Source organism: Halyomorpha halys, unplaced genomic scaffold (assembly GCF_000696795.3).
Source record: "Halyomorpha halys isolate HHAL.00 unplaced genomic scaffold, Hhal_1.1 Scaffold954.1, whole genome shotgun sequence".
Taxonomy (NCBI): Eukaryota; Metazoa; Arthropoda; class Insecta; order Hemiptera; family Pentatomidae; genus Halyomorpha; species Halyomorpha halys.
Window position 1 is genome coordinate 372,366 of NW_027110506.1, and position 25,115 is coordinate 397,480.

At 29.4% G+C, this 25,115-nt stretch overlaps 1 protein-coding gene and 1 long non-coding RNA gene across 5 annotated transcripts in view; one reads left to right on the forward strand and one right to left on the reverse strand.

Moving 5' to 3' along the window:
• Nucleotides 1-12,618, forward strand: part of LOC106687391 (protein bric-a-brac 2) — a 126,572-nt gene extending 113,954 nt beyond the window's left edge. Inside the window, exons 3-9 of one of the 4 annotated variants that reach the window (XM_014431256.3) lie at nt 2,761-2,978; nt 4,461-4,659; nt 6,137-6,282; nt 7,556-7,777; nt 8,207-8,251; nt 9,693-9,789; nt 11,442-12,615. In XM_014431256.3, the coding sequence (XP_014286742.1) occupies nt 2,761-2,978; nt 4,461-4,659; nt 6,137-6,282; nt 7,556-7,777; nt 8,207-8,251; nt 9,693-9,789; nt 11,442-11,566 (1,052 nt within the window). In that variant the 3' untranslated portion in view covers nt 11,567-12,615. Of the gene's footprint in view, nt 1-2,760; nt 2,979-4,460; nt 4,660-6,136; nt 6,283-7,555; nt 7,778-8,206; nt 8,252-9,692; nt 9,790-11,441 lie in introns of all 4 variants that reach the window. The other 3 variants (XM_014431257.3, XM_067048674.1, XM_014431258.3) reach the window with 3 other exon arrangements.
• Nucleotides 12,619-16,467: 3,849 nt separating this feature from the next.
• Nucleotides 16,468-18,834, reverse strand: LOC106687383 (uncharacterized). Its single transcript, XR_001344159.3, has 3 exons — nt 18,747-18,834; nt 17,715-17,856; nt 16,468-16,616 (listed from the first exon to the last, which is right to left on the reverse strand). It is a non-coding gene; the product is annotated as an uncharacterized lncRNA (long non-coding RNA).
• Nucleotides 18,835-25,115: the final 6,281 nt, after the last annotated feature.

The following is a 25,115-nucleotide window of genomic DNA, read 5'->3' on the forward strand; positions in this document are numbered from 1 at the left end:
GCAACTCCATCTCTTGAATAGCATGCACTAAAGCCTTCCACTGTTCAATATTCAATTGGCACACAATACAAAGTTTAGAGTTAAGAATTTATCACAATCCTAGTAAAAGAATCCGTTTTTTATAATTAAATTTACTCAACTTACACCACTTTGCCTTATAAGCCTCATATGTAATTCTTTCTCTGGTATGTTTCAAGAACTAGCAAATAACTTCAAATTTATGGACAATGTAAAAAAAAAAAAATAATAATAATTTAATATAAAGTTTACTTTTTTAAAATGTTTTCTATAGAAAACCTGTATGGTTGGTTTTCATTTATATTCTAGATTTAGGCAGTCAATATCTCTTAATAATTCCTGCTATATCTCTGCCCTCAATAAAAACTCACTATGTATTCATAGAATTAGTTAACATCCCTTCTCATCACCTAACTCAATTTTTTCGGAACGGAAATAATTAATGAACAAATTTCATTCTCCCGAATGACTATATTTTTAAGTAGTTTCCATATGAATAATTTCTAATGACATGTATCAACAATAGGTATAATTTGTTTTAAATGACTCTTGCTCGGTAATTTGTTCAGTTTCAAATCCTTTTGACTAATGTATGAGATCTTTTAAAAATGGAATGTGTTCGATTAACTTAGTTTTGTTTATAAATTTATTTTCTGTTTATTTGAATTTAATGATCAGTAACCTACACATTATTGATATTTCTATAAATGGGTCTAAAAGTTTATATGTTCATAATATACAATATAATTTATACATAATGGTCTGTTTTTTCTTATTACACGTGTCTGGGTTTGTTATTTATTTTATATTAATAGCTGCATAGTCGGTTTTATATAAAAAATGGCGAATTCAACAGATTGGATATTTTTTTTATTGCATATTGAGGGAAAGACAATCAAGAATGTTCCAGGCACTAAAAAATATAAACATATTTTAGATAGTCCATCCGAAAACGATATTCCAAACTAAGTAAAGTACGAAATATACTCACGGATAAAACACGAACGATATCTAAAGATTATATTTTAAAAATTTGACTTATAATAGGCCACTGAAATAAACAATTCATTTATGATTTTGTTAGTCATAATAGATTTTCGTGAAATGCCATCTTGTTGGCCAATAAAAAAAAATAAACATAAAATTGCATTGTATGTTGTTTCTTCGTAATCATGTTTAATAAATATGAAATTTTTATGATTCATATATCACTTCTAGGAAAATAATTTATTTTGATTGCATTTGCATTATTAGTCATAGCAACTTGTTTTGGGTTTTTGTTTGTTTACGGTTGTTTCAGTTTAGAATACTAAAGATACTATTTGCTGCAACCAGAACAGACTAAATAAATTTTAAATATTTCAAATTCCGAATTGGAATAAATCATAATAATTCTGCCTAATTCTGAATTTTTTTTTTTGGTTCCTTAGGTTAGATGTAAAGGTCGAACGAAACTTTTTACATTTTTGTTCTAATCTGAATTTCGGCATTGGGGATGTGAACGCAATTTTACGATTTTTTGTTATCATAAATGAAGTCCAAAAAATACTTCAAACTGTTCTCGCGTCTCATTTACAGTATCGCGGGGCAGGGACTAAAAGAAGAATCTTTGGGAGGAAGTTTGTCAGGAAGTAATTCCCGACTGGGAACAACTCAGCAATGAGGAAAAGCAATACACGGTATATAATAATAATTTATAAAAATAATTACGGTATATTAAAATAATTTAAAACATACATAAAAATATATTCAAACATACAAAGAAAACTCAATAACCCAAGAAACATTTATGAACCCAAACTGAAAATACATTATGTTAATTTAGTTAAAGATAGAACTTTTTTGTATGTCTTATCCTTGAAATAATACACCCTTTTTTAGAGAGAGCTCTTCATTTCATTTAGCTAATATAATATAAATATTTATGTTTATATATATATTTGCGAAAATAATTATAATATTCCCTTTTTCTTATAAAAAAGTTTATAAAGCTGAAAGTAATCTTTCATCACATTGATAATCTCTGTTTTGCATTGCTATGATTGATGGATCTATGAATTGTTAGTGTTTTCTTAACTCCCAATTCTTTAATGTTGATATGTTATTTCATTGATTATATCAAGCTTGTCAAACATTAATATGGTTTTCCTCTCAAAGTTTTTGTAGAACCATTTTGGGATATTAGTTTTTGCTTATGCGCCAGATCACCTCAGAGGAAAAGACAGATGCAAGTTTTTTGGTAAGAGGTTTAACTATCAGGTTGATCACCAAATTCGGGATACTCTTTGAGCAGGAGATTATGTCATGATTTATTTTGGATAAATTTGATTTTTACTTAAATGTCTCCTTTGAGGTGCCAACCATTTTAAAATTGCTAGGTTTATTTATAAAGGAATAGAGGAAGGGTGATGTATAGAATTATGGGATTGTTGTCTTATCCCTTGTTTGGAGGGATTGACAGGATATACCAGTGATTAATAACCGTATGAATAAGTGATGTATTTTAAACCAATTTTGACCTAGATTTGTATTCTATTTTCATCAGTCGAGTGACTTGACTAATGGACCATAACAGTAAAAAGTAACCTTATGATAACTCTAGCTCCACCCACTTAGTCCTGAGAATATAGTTAAATTATTTATAATTTAAAAATTTCTCATTCATATGAAAATGAAAATTTTAAAAATAAGCTATATATTTATATAACTATTGTTATAATTTTTGTTTATTTTTCTGTTTAGTGCCTCAAGGTAGTCCTAGTTCAACGAGTCCTGTCCCGATCGCACCAAAGAAGTCTGTCCCGCCTCCGCCTCCTCAACCTTCTCAGCCTCCAGAAGTTTGTCTTAAATGGAATTCATATCATTCTAATATGCAAGCAACATTTCCCAGTCTCCTCAACAACGAACAATTTGTTGACGTTACATTGGCTTGTGAAGGAAGATCTATCAAGTGTCACAAGGTGAGTGAAATTATTGTTTTCTAAACAGAAAAGATATAATTTTTACATCATTATCAGATTACACATGCCAATCATAAGACCAATTTAATTATTTATGGTTTTATTGTTTTAATAATAAACTCTTCATATGATCTGGGAAGTCACTTTAGAGTAAAAATATATGAGATTATTTTATTGGTGGATAGAGTTTCTATAAATTTAGAGCAGTGGTTCCCAACCCATAGAAGTCTGCCAATCACTAATCCAGAAATTGAAAATATTTGAAAGTTGGGTTGCATTCTGAGGAATTAAAAAATAGGAATATCCATTTATAATTCTTTCAAAACTGAGTGGATAGGAAGTGATTGAATAGGTGGGAAAAGTGTTGAAGTGATAGAATAAAGAAGGAATAGAATTGGAAATGAATTGGATAAGATATTTCAATAGCAGTGGTATGAGATGGTGTGTTATACATACATGACTGAGAATGAACCTTGCGGGAATGGACAGAGGATTTAAATTGAAGATCGTAAAGTAGAAGATAAAAGACGGGCTTAGATAATTTTGCACAGGAATGTTAGGAGCAGTGAAGGCACTTCAATTATTCATAAAATCTGGAGACAGAGGAGTATCTTGGGATCTTGAAGATGATTCGTACAATTTATCAAGTATTATAGTTGTGGCTTGAGATCCCCAGATATATGTTCATACAGCTTACATTAGTCATATTAGGCAAGTAACTGGGGGACTACCATTTTAAAGGGGAAGTTAATTTAATCGTTTTAAGTTGGATATGGCGACATGATTTTTACTGGAATAAATTTGGTCAAAGGTGATATTAAATATTAATAAAATTACATAATGATGTAATAAAATTACATCTTTAATGGATATTAAATATCCATATTAAAGATGGAGTTTTAAAGTATTATTATTTAGGAACATGGTTGGAATATGAGGAGTTGATTGGAACTAATTACAATTCAATTTATATTATCCAGATTTAACTTTAATTTGTTATCTACTGTCCAGTGACTTCTTCGAATCAAGTTCTCTTGAATTTTTTGTTTTTCTTATATTTATGTGGAATCTTATGACAGATGAATTGAACAGTGTGTACTGTTTAGCAGAAATAATCTAATTACATTGTTTAGTAACAAAAAAGAATTAAAATTCAGGAGAAACAAGTAAATATTACTTCTATTCTCCTGAAAAATTAAGTTATATTGTCTTTATTTTGGACCATTCATTTATGATGGATCATGGACTTTGAGAAGAGAATATTGGTGAATATTTTAATAAATATAGATCAGCCATGATGATAAAACAAAATAACGAGATTAAAAAGTTTTTTTTTTTAATTACTGCTTTTTCCTGTGCTGAAACATTAGATATTTTAGTAAGAACAATTTTTTTATATAATTGTTCTGTTCAGTCACCTTGGATAATATCTGATTTAGAAGTTATGGTATGATATCAGTATTTTATTTTTATGCTTTGTAGGTGATGTTATCAGCCTGCTCATCTTACTTCGAAGAACTATTAAGTCAAAATCCTTGTCAGCATCCGATTGTCTTCATGAGAGATTTGAAGTTTTGGGAAGTTCAAGCACTGGTTGAGTTCATGTACAGTGGAGAAGTCAATGTGGCTCAAGAAAAGCTTCCATCACTTCTTGCTGCTGCAGAAGCATTACAAATTAAAGGTATGACATTTATCCTTCAATTTTACTGAGTTTTTCTGATTATACTGAGTGTCCCAGCATTTAGGTTTACTCATCCTAACCTCTAGAATTTGGATTTGATTTAATTTTTACTGGGCAATGACAGTGGCAAATAGTCTGTCTCTTGAGGTATTCTTGATTTTATAACCTTCTCCAATGCACATAGCTCTGGAATTTTCAATGTAATGTGGTACATATTTTTATGTATTAATAGCAATTCAGATTTTTAAGACAAGCTCTTATTGTAAGGACAGAACAAGTGCTAGACACAAAGTTCAAGCGGAAGGAAAGAAGTGGGAGAGCCTACTGGATAAGGATAAACGAATCCCCGGCAATCTTAGCAGAGCTGAGAGAGTGGCCTGTTTTCGGCTAGTAACAGGACATGATCTGCTCCAAAAACACCTCCATCGAATTGGCATCGTGGATTCCCCGAAATGTCCTCTATGCAACATGGGGGACATGGATGGGGACCATCTTTTGGCGTGTGTTGGTCTGGAGGATGTTGAGCGAGATGCAGACCAACTAAGAGGAAGAGTCAAATTGTATTGGGCTGCGAGAGGGAAAATGGCATAATAGCCCACTTCCTGTGGCTTAGGAAAAAAAAAAAAAAAAATTAAGACAAATTCATTTGGTGCATTCTTTTGACCCGACGTGACCTGAAGGTCTAAATTGCCAAAAATTATTAACAACTTATTACTATTTTTGAGAATTTGTGTGCAAATAGTGCTAAAAATTGAGAAGTCCTAATAAATTTGTTTAAGAATACAATTTTCCAGAATTTATCATCAAAATTGAAGCATTTCTTAATTTAGGCTTCTGTTGATGCAAATGAAATTATGATTTTAATTACGTTTTCAGGACGTGTTGGATTAAAAAAGTGCACAATATGTATGAATTTGTCTTCAAATTGGATTTACTATCAAAGTCTTTAAAGAAAATTATCCCATTCCTCTGGGAATTTTAGAGCTAAATGGGTTGGAGAAGAAGTGGAGAAAGTTAGAAAATTAACAGTATTCTTAAAAGATAGACCAAATGCCTCTCTCATGATCCAGTGTAAATCTAAATTTGTGAAAGTGAAACAGAGTGAGCATGTACCGTGGTAGACAGCTTTTATGTAAAGGTGATGGTATCTAGACTTCTGTTGTTTCTTATACATATATTAGGAAAAGTGAGAGAGAAGCCCCTGAAACTTAAACATATTGACAATGTATTAATTTTTACTAATAAATGAATTTGAAATAATGGTGTAGCCATCTCTTTTATATATAAATTTATAACAGGTTTGAATTAATTCATTTATATAAATGAAATATCGTTGAATACTGTATTGACAAATTTATAAGAACATTGAGTACAAGAACATTATTTACAGTAAAAAAAAAAAAAATGTTTGTTTTAAAGAATTTATTCATTTTTAAATAATTTCTGTAGTCATAGTTCGTTTTTTTTATGTTTAAAGGGCTAACTGGTCCTTCGTCTACAAGCTCAAACCATGATGATGATCCCCTTGGTAGTGGGGAAACTGATGATGGACATCCACAGCCACAGAAAAGAATCAGAAAACGAAAATCAGCCCATCCTGTTGCCTATCCTATCAGAATTCAGGTAAATTATATTTTTATAGCATTAATAGAATTACACATGCTCAAAGGTTTACAAATTTTATTAATAACAATTATAATTGTGAAGACAGTACCATCTAAGACTTTCCTATTTATCTTTGTCCACTGAATTTCATCTATATCCAAATTGATAAGATCTGATTTAATTTTATTATACCAAATTGTTTCTGTATAAACTTTAGGAATCCAGTCAGTAATAACATCCTGAAATTTTCAGTTAAATGATTTAATATCTGAATATTTTGAATTTATGATTAATATTAATTTTGTATCAGGAAATGTCAGATATCAGATACATTCGATTTTTCAACTTTTTTTTTTTACAAATTGGTAGATTAGCTATTTATTTTATTATTTATTAGCATTCCTTGAATATTTATTTAAAAAATAAAATAAAACAAATGCCTTTCTTTTGTTCTGTTTTGAGCCTTACTAGATCTGTGGTTCTTGTGCACACCACTGAAAAGTTCAATATTTATTTGATCAAATTTAATTATTGTTCATTAATTGCTTCATAAAATTTATTTTAGTTCTGTAATGTTCCTGAAGTTTCATTTATAACTTGTTTTATTTTTGCATTATTTGAGGTGTTGGGTGCGGCTAGGTAAAACAAAATCCATTTCTAGGAATTAAAATTTTTTTTCAAAATTAGTTACATTGATACAAACAAATTGTTATGGATTTAGTCATTTATTATTTGGTTTTAATTAAATAAGCTCATGTCGAAACAGATCCTGCTACTTTTTTTCCGGAAAATTTTTTAAAACATTTAAGAAAAATATTTTTATAAATTGAAATATAAAAAGATTTAGTTATTTGTACATGTAAGAAAAGATTAGTTAGAATTAATCAATATATTTTCTTTTTTATCATTGAAAATAACAGGTTTTACGATTTTTTAAAACAATTTTAAATAGAAAACATTTTACAAAAAAGAATTAGTTGATCATTATGAACTTAACTTTATTTATGGAAAACAAAAATACAATTACACTTGCTCTTGGCAGATGGTACCTAGAGCTTTTATATTTTCTCACCCAATAAAACTAGTGCTAAATAGTCAAACATGCTTCAACATCAGCACTAAACATGTTAAGCAACTCCTGCATACAGCTGTGACTGTTTTTATTTCTTAAAATTTATTATTATATCCTTTTGAATATGTAAACGAATTCCAAGTGCCAAACTTAGTAAGTGTTGAAGCACATGTTATAAAAAAAATGTATTAAGTATAATTTATAATCTTATTGTTTTAGAATACACCCTCACCATCTCCTTCTGGAAACCAAATGCAAACTCAGCAGACTTCAACATCTCAGCAGCAACAACAACCACAGCAACAACAAACTCCCCTCCAAGTGCAAAAGATCAAGGTTCCAATCATGTCTTCTCTTCCAGGCTCCAGTCACCATCGTGAAGAACCGTCCTACCATCCACCTGTTAGGATAAAAAGAGAACATAGTTCTACACCGCCTCTTGTAAGTTTAAAAAAAAATTCCATAATAAAATATTTGATTACTCTTTGAATTGAGTTTTATTAGAGGTTGTATAAAATTATTTATCAAATAAAGAAATTTGTCAGTCCCTGGATTATCCAGTAGTCAGTCTATATAAGTTTCATAGTACAATAAATTTGTTGAAGTAATTGTATACCCATGTTCTTAGAATTTCTATATATCAAACCAAGTTGTTTGTAATTAATTAAATGTTTATTGATTTATTGAAAAAAAAATCTGAATATGATTTAAATCTGTAACCCTGATGGACCACTCTATTCGTTTATCAAGAAAAAAAAATTGTCAGTTTTGATAACATTAAGTTTAAATTAATGATTTATATCTTTTTTTTTAGTTATTTACTGTAAAATACAGAGAATGATTTACAATTTTGTTTACTATTTATTTCAGGCCTTACTGAAAGACGAACCACTGGATCTTGGTATTGATTCTAGTGTAAGTATTTAATAATTTTGTGTTATAAAAATGATAAAGATACAAAAACTAAATAATCATCTTTCTTTTAATATTCGATCCAATTCTTCCTTGTTGATTGGTTTATTTCTAAATCATTTCCAGTTGTAGACTGCGCTAAAATGCAATACTTCCACTATTTTTAGCATCTTAAATACTGAAGGGACTGGGTCAAGTATAGATTTGAATTTTATTTTTGATAAGATGTATAATTAATAGATATAAGTGAACATAGACCCATCCGAACCACTTTGCATATTTTTTATTGTTTAATATTGAGTACATTTAGACAATTCAATTCATTCAGTAGATAAGACTTAATGGTTTCTTCACAATAGAGGGATTATTATGATAAGTAGAAAGGCTATACGACTTTCTTAGCAGCTTTGAGTTTAAAGCCCAATAAACAAATTATTTGTATCTTCAATTTTATTGGTCCAATTAAGATCTGTGTTGGCAATATATCAATGTTGGTCTGTAGTAGAATGTTCTGGAAGTTATAGTATAGTTTAGAAGGTTTAGTTTTCTAGTTATTCCAAAAAAGTGAACTGGCTATCATAGGAACCTACTTAGAAACCTTTAAAAACATTTTAATCCGATTTTGATTTTTTTTTGTTTTATGGGAAATTTAATTACAATCCAAAAAAACAGTCACAGTTTGTAGAAAAAACATTTTTTTTTAATTCTACATTTCTTGGATTGTAAAACCTAGAATTTTGAGAGGGAGTTACTTTTTTTTTTGTTGGTTGATTTTAAAGACTCATTATTAAAAAGAATAAACCTGAATTAAGTCCAATGCACAGTATGTTTTTTTTTGGTAATTTTTTTTTTTTCGAAAAGTTTAAGTTCTCCAAGATGACTTTTGGTAAGTTTCAATTAAATTGGTTTGCTCGTTCAAGAGATGATTATAATTTTTTTTTATTGGTAATATTTTGAGAAAAGGATTGATAAAAACTGAGGTAGCTTCCTAAATTGCCAAAGATAATAGCGATAGGAAACATTTATTCAGCCACCATTTTGAATTGAAAAGGTAAATGGTAATGACAAATTCAAGAGATCTTAGTCAGGTGAACTGTGACTTTGGTATCAAATTTCAAAAGAATTGCCTTTGTAGTTTTAGAGAACAGCCACATATGGTGGATGGATGGATTTTTTTTTTAAATATACTTATTTAGGGATATAAAACCTCTAATTTTCAATGCAATTGTTCATTTTTGAAAATAACTGACCAAAATGAACTGCTATGTTCTTAATCAAATTTGTTTTTTTCATTTAAAGCTATTTGTATTTCTATGTAGAACAAAATATTTAATGACCAGTCTTATCTTATTGAAATAACAGAACTTAGCTAAATATGTTGCTATAACTTTTTAATCTCTTTGAAGTTGATTGTTTATTATAAATATACAATGATGTTGTGTAGGAACGGAATAAGGAAGAAAACAATGGTCAAGTATATAATTCCACTCTTCAGGATGCTATCAACCGTCTACATGGAAAGCAGCTGTCATTGAATCAAGGTATAAATTATTTTTTGATTCTATTTGTTTATATTAATTTTGCCTGATTATTATACATAAAATGTAAATTAAAAGGGTTATTTTAATAAAATATGAATGAGCACAATAACAATCTATTTATTTATATGTAAATTATCTATAGAAACATCTTTAATTTTGAAATATAGTAAAACTTCAAACTGTCTAGTCTGGGTCCAAGGATGTGATGGTTATGTAACTAAACAGATGAAAGAATACCAATAAAAAAATACCTTAACCTAATTGACTCTAATTTTAGTGTGAAGACAAATTTCACACATTTCCAATATAAAAACAATTTTTATGAAATAATCATGTGAGATTTACAGTATAAACCTAACATACTTTCATATTTATATTTTATAGCGTTCACTGTTGTAAGGGTGAGGGGTTTTTCGTGAGTGAAAAACTAGTCTCTTACCCAGAGTAAAATGTTCGCTGGTTCGGGTTAAAAAACAGGGAACCTGAAAATAAAATCTCACAAAAAAAACAAAATAATGAAATAAAAAAAATAACCTTTCAAGTGATATACAAAATTTAATAATGTTAAAACATAAATAAAAAAAAAAAGAAATAAATTATCCTGTTATTGTCACAGAAATTAAATGAAGTGTAAAATAATTAAAATTGTTTATATATATATATATAAACTAAAATGTTTTGGTTTTAACAAAGAAATAATTATAACAATACATCTCAACTCTAACATATCTCATCCGAGATGGCTGCCTATGAGTATAACTGTGAGGGTCGCTGGAAAAACGGTGCCCTAGAAACAAAAATATTGAAGAGCCATGGTGAGTAGTGGGTTTGAGATTGTCAGAAGTAGGACAGCTCCAATCTCTCTAAATACTGACCCTTATCAGCCTGTATCCGAGCCCTAATCCCACTGCAGTTGGTACTGTTGTATACATGCCACACCGTAGCGATGTATAATTTGTACATGTACCATAACTAACTTCCCAATAGTCCCTTGTTTACATAAAAAAATCCAAACAAATTTAAAATATAAAAATAACTTGTGATTGAAAAAAACACAAATATCTCGTCTTAAGCGTTTGTAATGCTTGATTTCTGATAGAGCTCCTAAACATTTTTCTGTGGTACTTAAATGTACACAAATAAATCAGTATTTGCTATTAAATTGTGATTTGTATTACTGTTCATTACCTAATTATTTTACTACTTTTCTGTAAATATTTTCTTTTGAAATTCTCAACCATGATTTGAAAACCACAAATTTTATTGTACTGACAGATATTGAGTGTTGGTTTATTGAAGTTTTACTGTACATGAAATCTCTGATCGACTAATCAGCCACTGATTTTGTTACTAGTTATTTACTGATTATTTCATTTTTTTAATTTAATAAAGCATATTTTCTAAAAATAAAAACCCAAATATTTAATACCAATGGTTAGGTAAGAAAAGTGTTTTAGAATTTTATTCCTATCTTAGAACTTATTTTTTTATTAAGAGAAAATTCAAAAAGTGCATTTGCAGAATTTAATAGAAGTTAGATCATTTAATAAAATAGATTTCATCATTTCATATTTTATTCATGTTATCCTCAAATGTTTGCACTTACAGCCAGATAAATATCTTTTAATTTTACCATTATTTCAATTGAGTAGTTTTTGTTCATTCAGGCCCTGGACTCGTTAAAATGGAAAGTAATGGTGGATTGAGTGAAGATGACGGAAGCGGCAGTGAGCGCTCACCGATTCAAACAGATCCGGGAGAAGCAGGAGACGCATGAATTATCAGTCGGAGCTGCACTGTTCTATGCAAAAGATCTGAGCCATACTTATCTCAGATTAAAAACTGTAAAACAAAACCTAAGTGCCGTTGCCGTTAAAGCAACCTAAATATTATTCAAGTTGAATCTGATTTTTGACTTCTTATGTTTTGATCTCTTTGTATATTATTGTTATTGGGTTTAATTTAAATCTCCGCTCAAATATTAAGGATTGTATATAGACTGTTAATTTAATTATTTTACTATTTTGCTACTTATATCTTGATAATATTATTTTATAATGACATATATTATAATCTATGTTTAGTTATTTATTTACATTGAATACATATATTCTTCTGAGACTATTGGCGTATCACTACTTACTGTTTACGTCAGTGCTACTTTAGTTTTTAAGTTGTATATAACCGAAACGCACTTTTGTTCTTAAAGAGCAGTTTGTGATACTCAAAATAGTATTACTGTCATTAATGATTTTATTTTAATTTAATTTTTTTTCCATTTTTTAGCTTATAAAAAACAAGTATTTAAAAGACCAAAGGTGACTTTTGTACGTTAATTTTAAAAATTTGCTAATACATTTTTAGTATTAGTTTTGGATATAAGTATGTGACGAAATCAGAGACTTTTACCCTTTATTGTTAAGGTATAATATCTATAGAAGTTTTTTTATTAAATACTGTATTGTAATCTGAAAGAAGAAAATACAGACATGGTTTTTAAATTAGATTATTTTGCTTTAAGTATATATTATATATAGCTTTTAATAATTATTTTATTTTCAAAATGTTTCTCTAAGCTACTTGCTCGTGATAAGCTGAAAAAATATAAAATAGGATTCCATTTTCTAATTATAGTTCTATTGGAATCTGTGGCCTTATATATTTGATAGGAATTGTGTGCATAAACCAAAACTATTTTCTTTCCAAAGTAGTTTTGTTATTTGTTAATTTAACAGTTATAATTTTTGTATATTTTGAAAAATAAATCTATATATATGGTAACAGTAAAGATTTATGTAAAACTGGTTTCTTCATACATTGAAAAAAAAATATATGTAAAAATCCTCATTTTTTATTTCTTTTCTCCTTAATAATTTAGAAGGTAAGTTATATTAGTTTATTATTTGTGATATTACTAATATTATTAGCTTGGATGCTTTGCTGCTCTGTTTACTTATCACTCCTGATGTGATAATATTAAAAATGGTACTTACCTATTAGACCTGTTTAACTCTATTTATGTTGATCGGGTTATAACGTGCAGATATAAGCTTGATATTCACTGAAAAGGATCTACCTGCTTTTTTTTTTTTTTAATATTTTTTGAGCAGGCTTTGTGAGTGGAAGTTGACAGCTGTGACCATTAAAGCAGTAATAATAGGCTATATTTTAACCTTCATCTACAGAAATATAGATGGGTAGGCCTAAATATCTAAGCAGTTATATTAATTAAGAAATTAAGCAGTACTTGTATCATTTTTCATCATAATTAGTTGAATTGAAGGTTTGAATTGTATGAGGCAGGTGCTGGGAGTTGATGTTTTACCTATCTTAGGGCAGTAGGGTTGGTAAGATGTAGGAAATGTCTAAATGTGGAAGGGAAGAGCCACTTTAACTTAGGATAAAAAGTAAGAAACAAGAGACAGCCTTGAGGTACCAAAGAAAAATCTGTAATAATTACAAATGGGTTATAACCAGTGGTAATTATCCTCTTGTAACAAAATTAATTAATTGAAATTCACATAAAATTTAGATGAATTTTCAATTTGATGGCTTTTTTTACTACATGTGTCCACAAGCTTTAAGTGTGTACTAGTTTTTAAATATTTAGTAGTTCAACTTCTCACTAGATGCCACTGCTTGTGCTGATGACGCTGTTTTGTTAAGTTGTGGTTAGGATGGTAGGATAGTTGGTAATAATTTCGGCGGTACATATTCTATATAATTGGTTAGGTTGGGAAATTCGATTTGATTATTCCTTACCATTGAAGTCTAAAGACTACTAAGCTGGAAACTTAATCATATGCTGCCCACCCCATACTGCCGACATGGTGTAAGGGCCCCCCTCAGAAATTATTTAAAAATTAAGTTGATTAAAAGTGAAATTTGAGTCAATTTTTTTGATCATTCAACCCCTTTATTAGATTACAGCTTTTGAATTCCACTCATTCATAAAAGGATAAAAAAAATTAGTGGAGGTCGGGCGTGTAAACTGTGACGGTAAATTTGTCGCCCATTCGTAGATATTTGATAGTACTATGATCCTATAATAGTAAATGTTAGGTAACACAATCATAGTGAATACGATAGCTTTCACTGTCACTATCGTCATAACCATTACCGTGAAAAAAAAACCCGCTTAACTTAAAGCCATTCTGTATAAGTCATTTTAGAAGTTCCCGCTTCTGAAGTCCGGGAGGGAGAATCAATTAGAGCCTCTGAATAAAAACTATTGTTTCTCTGTTTAATCTTATTATGGTGGCACTGTGTTTTTATGCAGGATGTAATTATTTGGTAAGTATTTGTGATACATAGCTCTGAAATTTCAGTTACCTAATTCTAAATGACATTGCATCAGTAGAAAATCAAGTATTTAATTGTTTGGATCATAATTATGGAGTTGACGATGAGAATTACTCATCATGATAAGACTAAAAACGAATATTTGTTTCTTTCAAAAGAATGTATCACCCTTTCCTGAGGTGAATTTCAATGGCAATATGGCCGATAATTCAAAGGTAAGGGAAAAAATAAATTAATAACTATTTAATAGAGACTTAAATAAAGCTAATCGAATTAAAGAATCAAGGATTATAGGAAAAGTTAATTCTGTTTAATTGTAATTCTAAGTTAATTAAGTTAATTCTGGAGCTGATATTAATATAATTCTTTTGTCAGTCATTCAATTTTTAGGTTTAGGAAATGGAAATGAGACCTGAAATGTTTTTTTTAAGATTAATGGCCATAATAAAGTTGTACTTGTAGGGTAAATTAAACTTAATTATACGTTGAAAGATAAAAACAGTACAAACTTGCCTTTTTAATTTCTAGTAGTTGATATAAAGAACCCATTATTACATATATTAAATTTGCCTGAATATATAACAATACTTCATGTCAGTTATATAATAATTATGAGAAGTTACAAGCAAAGGTATCAATTTAAATATAAATAAATATTGCTTACATTTGTGCATTAAATTGGAGATGAAGTCTTAAGTAGTGTTCAAAGAATGCTATAATGGAAGAATTAGATAAGAAGTGGGTGAATAGTTCTATAATGAAGTAACATGAAGATAGAAAGATTTGCCGAAAGAAGCCGTTTTTATAGGAGGGAGTAAAGGAAAAGTTGGTAGAATAAGATATGGTATGTAATAAGTGGGCCGAGGAACGTAAGATAACATTAATTGTATAGAAAGTTTTAATATTTTTTTTTTTTTTGATTTTTAGAAGATTTATTTTATATGGAATTATTGGGTTCGGAAGCTACATCACACTGTCTACATCAACTCCTATTTGTCAAAAATCCATATCTATTATTTCTTGATAAATTGTTTTTTAAAAATAAAACTACTTCTTATAGTAATAAGAGTGTCGACAGTTGAACCAGTTTCCAATGTTCTCTTACCAAGTCTAAACTCCTATGCACTCGTGAACATAGCTCCAATAGCATGCAAAGTATTTGTATGAAATAGAATATTAGCTAATGATTATTTAATAAATATGGAATATTGACAACACTATAAAAAGAAGATTTAACTTTTCACACCCAAATAGTATAAATATGGTGTTGTTTTTTTCTATTCTTGTGGGTTGTAGAAGATACAAATGTTGGAAATGTTCTCATCAGAAAATAGGAAAGAGCTACCTTAAGTCAGAATACTGTATAAATTGTAGGAGCACTATGTATTTCTAAAATGGAATCTAATGAAGTAATTGAAGGCATGAGTGGACGAAGGTGCTCTGTGACATTTTAGGATGAACAGAGATTTTCGCTTTAAAGAATATTTTAAATATTCCTCCCTACATGGTACCTTGTTTAATTTTTACTAAACCATAAGTTGTGGTAGTTTTAAAAAATTAAAAATTGAGTTTTTCAGTTTAAAATAGGAATAAATAAATACAAAATCCAATTTTTGTGCAAATCATGTGTTTGTAATGTAACACCATTGTCCACTTAAGACTTCAATTTGTTTGTCTTTTCAGTCTCAGAATGCATCAGTACCAATTAAGACACTTTTTAAGTTTTCTCTTAGTTTATAACAAAATATTCTCATTTATTATAATGTGATAAATAATGGTTGATTCTCTTTAGTTGTAAACGTAAAAAGAAGAAGTAAATGTAAGAAAAATATTATTATATCTATGACACAAATATTTATAAATTTTAAGAAATGGTTTGCTCTAAAAATATTTTTATATATACTCAGTAGATTATATCTTTCCATGCTAGTGCAGTAGCTTGCATAAAATCAGTGAAGAAAGAATATTGTTCATTATCTTTTCAGTACCAAAGTCATTGCAGTAAATGATTTTATTTATTTTTTTCTGCAATAAATCAAATTTACTGTTTTGTTTTATTTTTAGTATAATAGTACTTTTATTTTCTAGCTAGAATTTGTTTACTATAAATCAATGGAATTAGTTTTTACATCTTTAACAAAAAAAAAAAAGAAAAAAAAAGGAATATTAAAGTTTAATAACCATTTGTACATTTGTTAAATTTGAATGGCATTGCTCATAAATTTAGAAATGAAAAATTAAATTTTGGATGACCGAATCTAAGCTTTAGTGGAAATATTAAATGAAACATTTTTTCTATTAATTTTAAGTTTCCTTTGATAATGCTATAATTTTACGTTATTGATCAGTGATAGGGATTAAATTTATAAAACAAAAAAAGTTGTATAGATTATATTTTAAACCATTTCCAAACTACAAAATACATTTATATGTTTTAAGTATTATTATCTGTTTTTCAATGAAAGAAGTTTTTTCAAATATAATGATCTGCTATAATTGTCACATTTATCCGGTAGTAGACTGATCTGAAAAAATAAATACGTAATTAGTAATTTAGAACAGTTACAACAAATATGTGATATATGAAAGACTTTTTTAAATATACAGTAACCAATTACTAGAGTTCCATCCAATCTGATTAACCAAATCTTGAATTTAACTAACAGCTAACTTTACCCCTAATATTTAATAATAGTTACCTGTATTTGTAACTTGGTTTACAAATTTGCAAAACCTACAACTAAGCCACTTTGTCATTGCAGCAACAATACCAAATGTTACAAACGTATTTCTCATTGATATTCTTTAAAATTGTTATATCAGAACTCCTTGGTAAATAAAATAAGGAATTTTTCCCCACGATAAGAAAACTTCACATTAAAAATAAAATTTCTATATTTTCCACATTATGTATTTATATTTCATTATAGGAGCTTCTGCTATTGCCATAAATTAATTTTATTAAACTATTGTGTTTTTATAGTTCTGCTATACATTTTAAAAGAAAAAGGATTAGAATTTTGCAAGGAAAAATATTAAAATTAATAAAAGAAAGATTGTCCATGGACCATGGTCCTCAGGTCTAGGTGAAGACAAAAAGCAACTCAAATAATAAAAAACTATTAAGAAGTTCTGGTGTGTAAACAGAATATTTAAGGCCTTAGACCATCTCACTTATATTAATTACATATGGCCAATCATTGATCTTGCAATATTATTAAAATTACTTTTCTGAAAATTGTTAAAACTGAAGTCAGTTATGCTGTTAACGGAAGGGCTCATATTTTGAAACCATTTCCAGACACTAAAAAATTACATTTATATATTGTGAGTATTTATTACTTTTTCAACTAAGAAAGACTTTTTCATTGAGTGATCAGCTGCAATTGCCAGGCCTATCTGTTGGTTATAGACTGATTTGATAAATAAATATTTAAATCCTAAATCAAGAGAGCTAAAACAAATATGTTACATGTACAATCTACTGTTAGGAGCAAATGGTGGAGCATATTAAGGGAAGGTTCCAGATTGCCAAGTTTGGAACGCGTATTATTGCCTATTATTAAAAGTAATAAATTATTAACTGTGAGGAACTTTTATGAGAAATTTTTTTATTTATTTACCTTGAGACGAACTTCCACCCTGCTGGCAGTGTGGAGGTAGTGGTGGTGCATCAGGAGGTGGGGTGCCAGTACCATCAGAGCCTGGGGGACATCCACTAGGTGGCGTGCCACTAGGAGGACCATTCTGGCCCTCCGCCATTGCCTGGGTGCATTGAAGAAATATTAAACCACATTTTTCATAGTAAAATTATTATTGAGAAAAAAATTTATATCCAAGCATAGAAATGCTGTAAAAATATGTTTAGTAAATTTGAATATTAAGGCCCAATGCGAACACTACTTTCTGTATTCTTATATGCACTGTAGGTTGAGTAAGGGTTCAAATATTAAAACCATGTGTGCCAAAATATGCAGAGTATTCAATATAATTTATCTGAAATAATTTTAATTTTACTTATCTGGATGTAATTAACCATGTCTTCATTATCAGTAGTAATAAAAATGCATAAATATAAATTATAAAAATTAAATAAAAATACTTATAAACGTCATTTAGAGATGTCAATATTCCAAAAAAGTTTAGCAAAAAAGTTAATTTAATAAGGAAGCTCTTGTAAGATAGAGAATCGGTCAAAATTGTTGGAAAATTTTAATTTTGGTTCCTAATAAGTTGCTGCAGCAATGATATTTTCCTTGGTTGAAAACAAATTTTCTGTATTAAGTATTATAGTAATCCGTATATTATACCACCGGAAAGCCAAAGATTAAAAATATATATATATATATATATATATCAAACATATAAGTGATACAAGGTAATGGAAAGTGACGAAAATGCATAATATGAATTTCAAAATATACTTTTTCGTGTTTCCATTATTGACAAAATTCAGTTTTTACATTGCCTATGAAATTCATAATATGAAGTTTTGCGTTATGATAACTTAACTAGCACTACTGAGAATGGTAGGGAGATGTGAACCGCTATTATTGAACGTAACTACTCATAATTTCTATATACGATTATAACGTTCCCTCTACTTAAGTGAACAAGTAAAAGCGTTATAAGTTATAAATTTCAATAAAAATTACCAGAACTACGCCGATAACACACAAGACTAAAGCTGCTTTCATGTTGAGGGTTGACTACTGACACATCGTACAGCCTCATGGTGCTATATACCACCGGAATACAAAAGGATGTTAAATCATAATTCACTTCTACTTTGTTTAATGACCTCTACACCGGAATTTGGTTGTTATCTTGCTCCATAACAGTTTTTATTTCCATTCTTTTTATAATAAACAATGTCATCCTCGATTCAGTTTGCCAGTGGCCGATTGTTGTAAGTTTATTTATTAGCTATTGGCAACGTGGCCCTTGCCGTTTTTGGCGACTATTTCATGTAATTAGTGAACCTGGATGAAATAAATACGTACTGTTGGCAATGCTATATCCTATCGTAAATATAAAATCCAGATTAAAACCATAATAATAATAATTTATGTTTTTGTTTATTGGGCAACCCCCGTTCAAATAGAGTTTGCGTGTAAAATACATAAAGTAAATAATAAATTGTAGTAATTTTACAAAAATGGTGGGTGAAAGATCATTTATGTAAACTAATAACAAACGATATAACTAAGCTGGGGTATTACATGCGTCTGAATAAAACAAAAACGTCACTTCGTATTTATTAATATACAAAAAAAACAACAAAAAAAACTATACATTCTATTGTGACGATAACTCCAGCTCCTTGTGTGTAAAATAAAATATTACATGGTTATCACTAAAAACTTTTTTATATAATAGAGAAGTTTTTTTTTTTTAGGTTGCTCAAAAGTGCATACTGAAGCATTTGTAGCTGAAGTAGTTGAGGCAGAAGTATTTGCAACCTCGGAACTGCAGCGAAGCCGGTTCGAATCCGGCCTGGGAGTCAATCTTTATTTCTGTGGTGGTTCTATAAAATGAAAACTTAACCCCCCAGAATGGTTAGACAACCCCTCCCTTCCCCACATGTCAGAAATTACTAGGGTCTCATTAAAAACAAAAATTAAAATCTTCCAGCTAACTCTAAAAGAGGAGTAGTTAAGGTAACACATAAAATATATGCATCCGAATCTTGGGCTATTCCCAGGGTTCTCAGAGACCACCTGTTGGAAACCACTATTATTTAACAATCTATTTGTTTAATTTGTTGGTTAATAAAATGTTTCCGATTGTATTAAATAAGTTTAAATGTATAAAAAAATCTAAAAAATGAAAGACCAGTTAATTAGGCCATCTAAAAAAAAGAAAAACAAAGAGTCCTTACGCATGTAATAATTATAGGACTTGATTTATTTTTTCTTCTGTTATCCGTTGTTCACGTAAATGCTCATTATTTCTCAGTTATCCAAGTTTTGCATTAATTGGTCGAATTATGTTGAAGATAGTGTAATTTAAAAAAAAAAAATTGAAGAGCACCAACATCCATGGAAAGATGGAAAGTTTGAGCCAAAACATTTTATTTTTAATTGCTATGAAATTAATATTCATGGGTTTCATGAGGTGTAAAAAACCTATATCAACTTTGTTTCTCCCTTAAAAAAAAAAAAAATTAACCCCATTTAGTATGTCCAAATTGTTTGAATAGCATGTTCATAACAGAAATTTACTCTCAATCTTATCATTTTTCGAAAATTATATTTGGTTAATAAAACATTATATTATACAGAAGGCAGATTCAAATTTAGAGTAGAAATTTTCAAAGAAAATAAATACATGTTCTAAGTTCCCCTGAGTCCCAATTACCAGTTCACACAATGGTTAAAATAAATCGTTTGGAAAAGAATTGTGATAGTTTTAAATTTTGAATTCGAGCTTTCAACAGAAATAAAAATTAATGAAATAAGTACATAGTTATAACATATTTTAAAAGTCATTCGAGAAGTTTGCTCTAATTTACAGAGCAAATGATAGTAACTGGATGCTTTCTTATGATTTAATATGATCTTGCACACACTTAAACATTAGCAAGTTAAATCAAATATAGATCGAGCCTTATAAAAAGATTATTTTTTGTGCAGTTTGGAAGACCAGCTGAACTATACAAAGAGGGTTGCGGATACTGGAGACGAAGGAGTGGAAACAACAGCAAACAGACTGCAGGAAGATATCTGCAGCACCTTCAGATAAGTCCTGGCTTATAATATTAAAATGAGTATTTATCCGTAATTTTTAATGGTAATTAAATAAATTAGTTAATTCAGTCAAATTACTAAATATGTAGTAGGGAGAAAAGCAGGGGTTCGGAGCAATATGGCGGCGCACATTTCCCGCCAAAATTTCTAACCTATTAGCGGATTTGCTCATTTTTAACTTTCTACCTATTTATCCCTCTCATCTTATGTAAAAATTTTATTTTTTTAATTATTAAGATTTTTTTTTTTTTAATATCTTTATTGAAATTTACAACTGTATATTACATAATACATTTAGTATACATGATAGTTAAAATGGAGTGTTACAGGCGTGTAGAGCAACTACCTATTGGTAGCACTCTAATGTCATTTTACATTTGCTGGTCTCGTGGCCACCTTCTTTTCAGGCGCCTCGGAGGATTGTCAGGAATGGAAGAGGATGCAATGTTAGAAACTTGGGGGTTTGAATGGTTTGGGAGTTTATAATGGAAGGAGTGATATCTGGTTTGGGCTAGATCGGTTACATAGAGAACATTAAGGTCTTTATGTATCATTTGTGACAAAGTAAGGAGCATTGAAGATTTTACGAAGGATTTTGGATTGTAATTATAAAGATTTAATTTTTTTTAACATCTAATTCTTCTATATTTGTATCACTATTAATTTATTTTGTATATTAATTTAGTATGTATATTAATTATTTTATATTATAGCTTACTATTAACTATAGACGTGTAGAGAGAATACATATTAATCAGATCATGTATCATTTCAAACCCCGTTCTCCCCGGTGATTCGGTCTATCAATTTCTTACTTCGGTTTGAATCTATCGAATTTCGTATCATTTTCTGCTTATACCGAGGATCTTCCTAGGCAAAATGATGGCTAGGGAGGAATTGCGAGGATTAGTTAAAGGTAAAGTAGTACTTTCTTAATGTAACCCACCGCCGGGTCCACTATTTTTCTCTCGGATTGTTTTCTCAATGTTAACCTTTTCATGAATGATTGAAAAAAGTGCGGTGTGCCCACTCTCTTTCTTCTATTCTCCCACTCCATCCCTGCTTTACTCCATTGTCCTTCTTTTATACTTCAACCTGTTATTCTATGTTGATTAATGATTTGAATTCATTTTTATGCCATTTCCTTATAAAAGGTATTATAAAACACCCAATAAAATAAATTAACCTAACTTATTAAAAACAAAAACGAAAAATCTCTGAGACAGAAAAAAAACTTATTGCCATGGGTCTTTTCTTTTGGCCAGTCTAAGGAAATTTCTTATGAGATGTCTACTTCTATTTAAAGTTCGAGCAAATTTTTATCGAATTACGTCCTTTTCACTCTCAGACAACATTTTAATAAAGCCTGTTGAACAAATAGAATAAGAGAGATTTTAATGAATAAAGTTGTAATGTAAATTAAAAAAATATAACATGCTTGTGGTAACATGAGTGTAAATTTTGTTTGAGACAATGAGTTTATTTTTCTAATATTTATTTATTTTTTGTAAATAAAATAAACCCCCGATAAGGGTAGGATTCATTAAGGAAAAAATATTAGATATATATACGAGGGCTGTCCAGAAAGTAACAGACGTTTTGAGACAGAAAAAAAACTTATTGCCATGGGTCTTTTCTTTTGGCCAGTCTAAGGAAATTTCTTATGAGATGTCTACTTCTATTTAAAGTTCAAGCAAATTTTTATCGAATTACGTCCTTTTCACTCTCAGAAAACATTTTAATTAAGCCTGTTGAACAAATTTGCTACCTTGAACTCCACCTTGACAAGAGACTTAGTTGGAATCCCCTTACTGGACTGAAACGACAAGAAACTGGTCGTAGATTCCGATTACTACCACGCCTATTTGACAAACGCTTTAAACTTCTCATTTAATAAAAAAAAATTATTCTCATTTTATACAATATTATAATTAGACCTATTTAGACATAGGGAATTGAGTCTTGGGGCCCCATCAAAATATTCAATTCCGCCCGTTTCCAATCCAACATCCTTCGCAAAATCCTTGATGTTCCGTATTAGGTCATTGATAAACTCATCCATAAAGATCTTAACATCCCATTCGTTACAGATTTTGCCTGAAATAGATATGTCTGCATTCATTCCCAAATCCTTACCCAGCCAAATTAAGGTGTTTATGGATGATTTTGTTATTAACTATTCTCATTTTGTTCATACGTTTTCTGATAAAAGTAAAATACACCTTAGTTGTAAATTATTGTATTTAAGTTAGAGTTGTTTTAAGATTTGAAAATTAATTTGATTAATATAATATTCTGAGATTAAGCACTCTGCATGCAAATACTGTTTACATGGTGTATCTGTGCATATATGCAAGTAGTCAGCATTGAACATCAGGATCCAGTAATCTTTTTTACCCTTATTTTATTTTAAATATTTTTTTTTTCTTTCATCCTTAACAATCCCTGATAATCCTCCGAGGCGTCTGAAAAGAAGATGGCCACGGGACCTTCTAGTTTAAATTAATGTTTGAAGTACCACCAATGGGTGGTTCCTTCCCAAGATTTTCAAGTGTATATGAAACATACTACATATTTACCTGTTGTATTATTTTGTACAGTTGTAAATTACAATAAATAAATAATAAAAAAAAAAAAAATATTATTTTTAAAAAAATTATAATTATAAATTAATTTTCATTAGAAACTGTCCATGATAATAAAAGTTAACCATAAGTAAAAATAACTTTTTATTAAGTAAAACAATAATTCTTTAAATGAAAATTCAAATTAACTGTTTTTGCCGAATCTCACAAGATATTTATCTCCTGCCAATTTTATCTACCTCAGCATTATTTGTTCAATAAGTTAAAGATCAGGAGTAAGGTCAATTACATTTAAAATTGTGTTGCTTAATCGGTTTTATACCGTTAAATAGTAATTTTTATTGCGTTCAGGTATTTTATTGTCTGAAATATAACAAGTAAGTTGAAACTGGTTTGTCAATATATTTTTAAAGAATGTATTATTTAACGAATGTCTAAAATAAATAGACATTTGTTAGAAAAACTCATAAAAATATCTGAATAGAATAAGAGAGATTTTAATGAATAAAGTTGTAATGTAAATTAAAAAAATATAACATGCTTGTGGTAACATGAGTGTAAATTTTGTTTGAGACAATGAGTTTATTTTTCTAATATTTATTTATTTTTTGTAAATAAAATAAACCCCCGATAAGGGTAGGATTCATTAAGGAAAAAATATTAGATATATATACGAGGGCTGTCCAGAAAGTAACAGACGTTTTGAGACAGAAAAAAAACTTATTGCCATGGGTCTTTTCTTTTGGCCAGTCTAAGGAAATTTCTTATGAGATGTCTACTTCTATTTAAAGTTCGAGCAAATTTTTATCGAATTACGTCCTTTTCACTCTCAGACAACATTTTAATAAAGCCTGTTGAACAAATAGAATAAGAGAGATTTTAATGAATAAAGTTGTAATGTAAATTAAAAAAATATAACATGCTTGTGGTAACATGAGTGTAAATTTTGTTTGAGACAATGAGTTTATTTTTCTAATATTTATTTATTTTTTGTAAATAAAATAAACCCCCGATAAGGGTAGGATTCATTAAGGAAAAAATATTAGATATATATACGAGGGCTGTCCAGAAAGTAACAGACGTTTTGAAATAAACCATTCAAAAATTGAAAAACTCAGAGTTTATTGTATACATTTGAAAAGGTACACTCTTAAGATATTTTTCTACATAATTGCCATTCAAATTGAGACATTTATTACGACATTCCAGAGCACAAGTTTTTCAATACACTGTGTAGAAAAACCCACCACTTGTGAAGTGCAGTCTGTGATTCGGTTTTTGTTGGCTCGAAGCAACAGGCCAATTGAAATTTATAGTCAGCTTTATGATGTTTACGGGCAGGAGATAATGAGTGAAAGCCGAGTGAGGCAATGGTGCATTGATTTTAAAAATGGCCACACCAGTGTTCACGACGAGGGGCACAATGGTAGGCCTAGCCTTGTGACTGATGACCTGGCAATGCAAATCAATGACGAAATTCGGAAGCTTGGTTACCGCAAATTTTGTGCTCGGTGGGACCCGAAAATCCTTACGGAAGCTAATAAGAAACAGAGACTGGCTGCAGCACTGACCTTTCTCCAAGAATAAGGCACAAATGGTAATGCAGTTCTGGATCGTATCGTAACCGGGGACGAGACTTGGGTGAAGCATGTCAACTTTTGTAAATAAAATAAACCCCCGATAAGGGTAG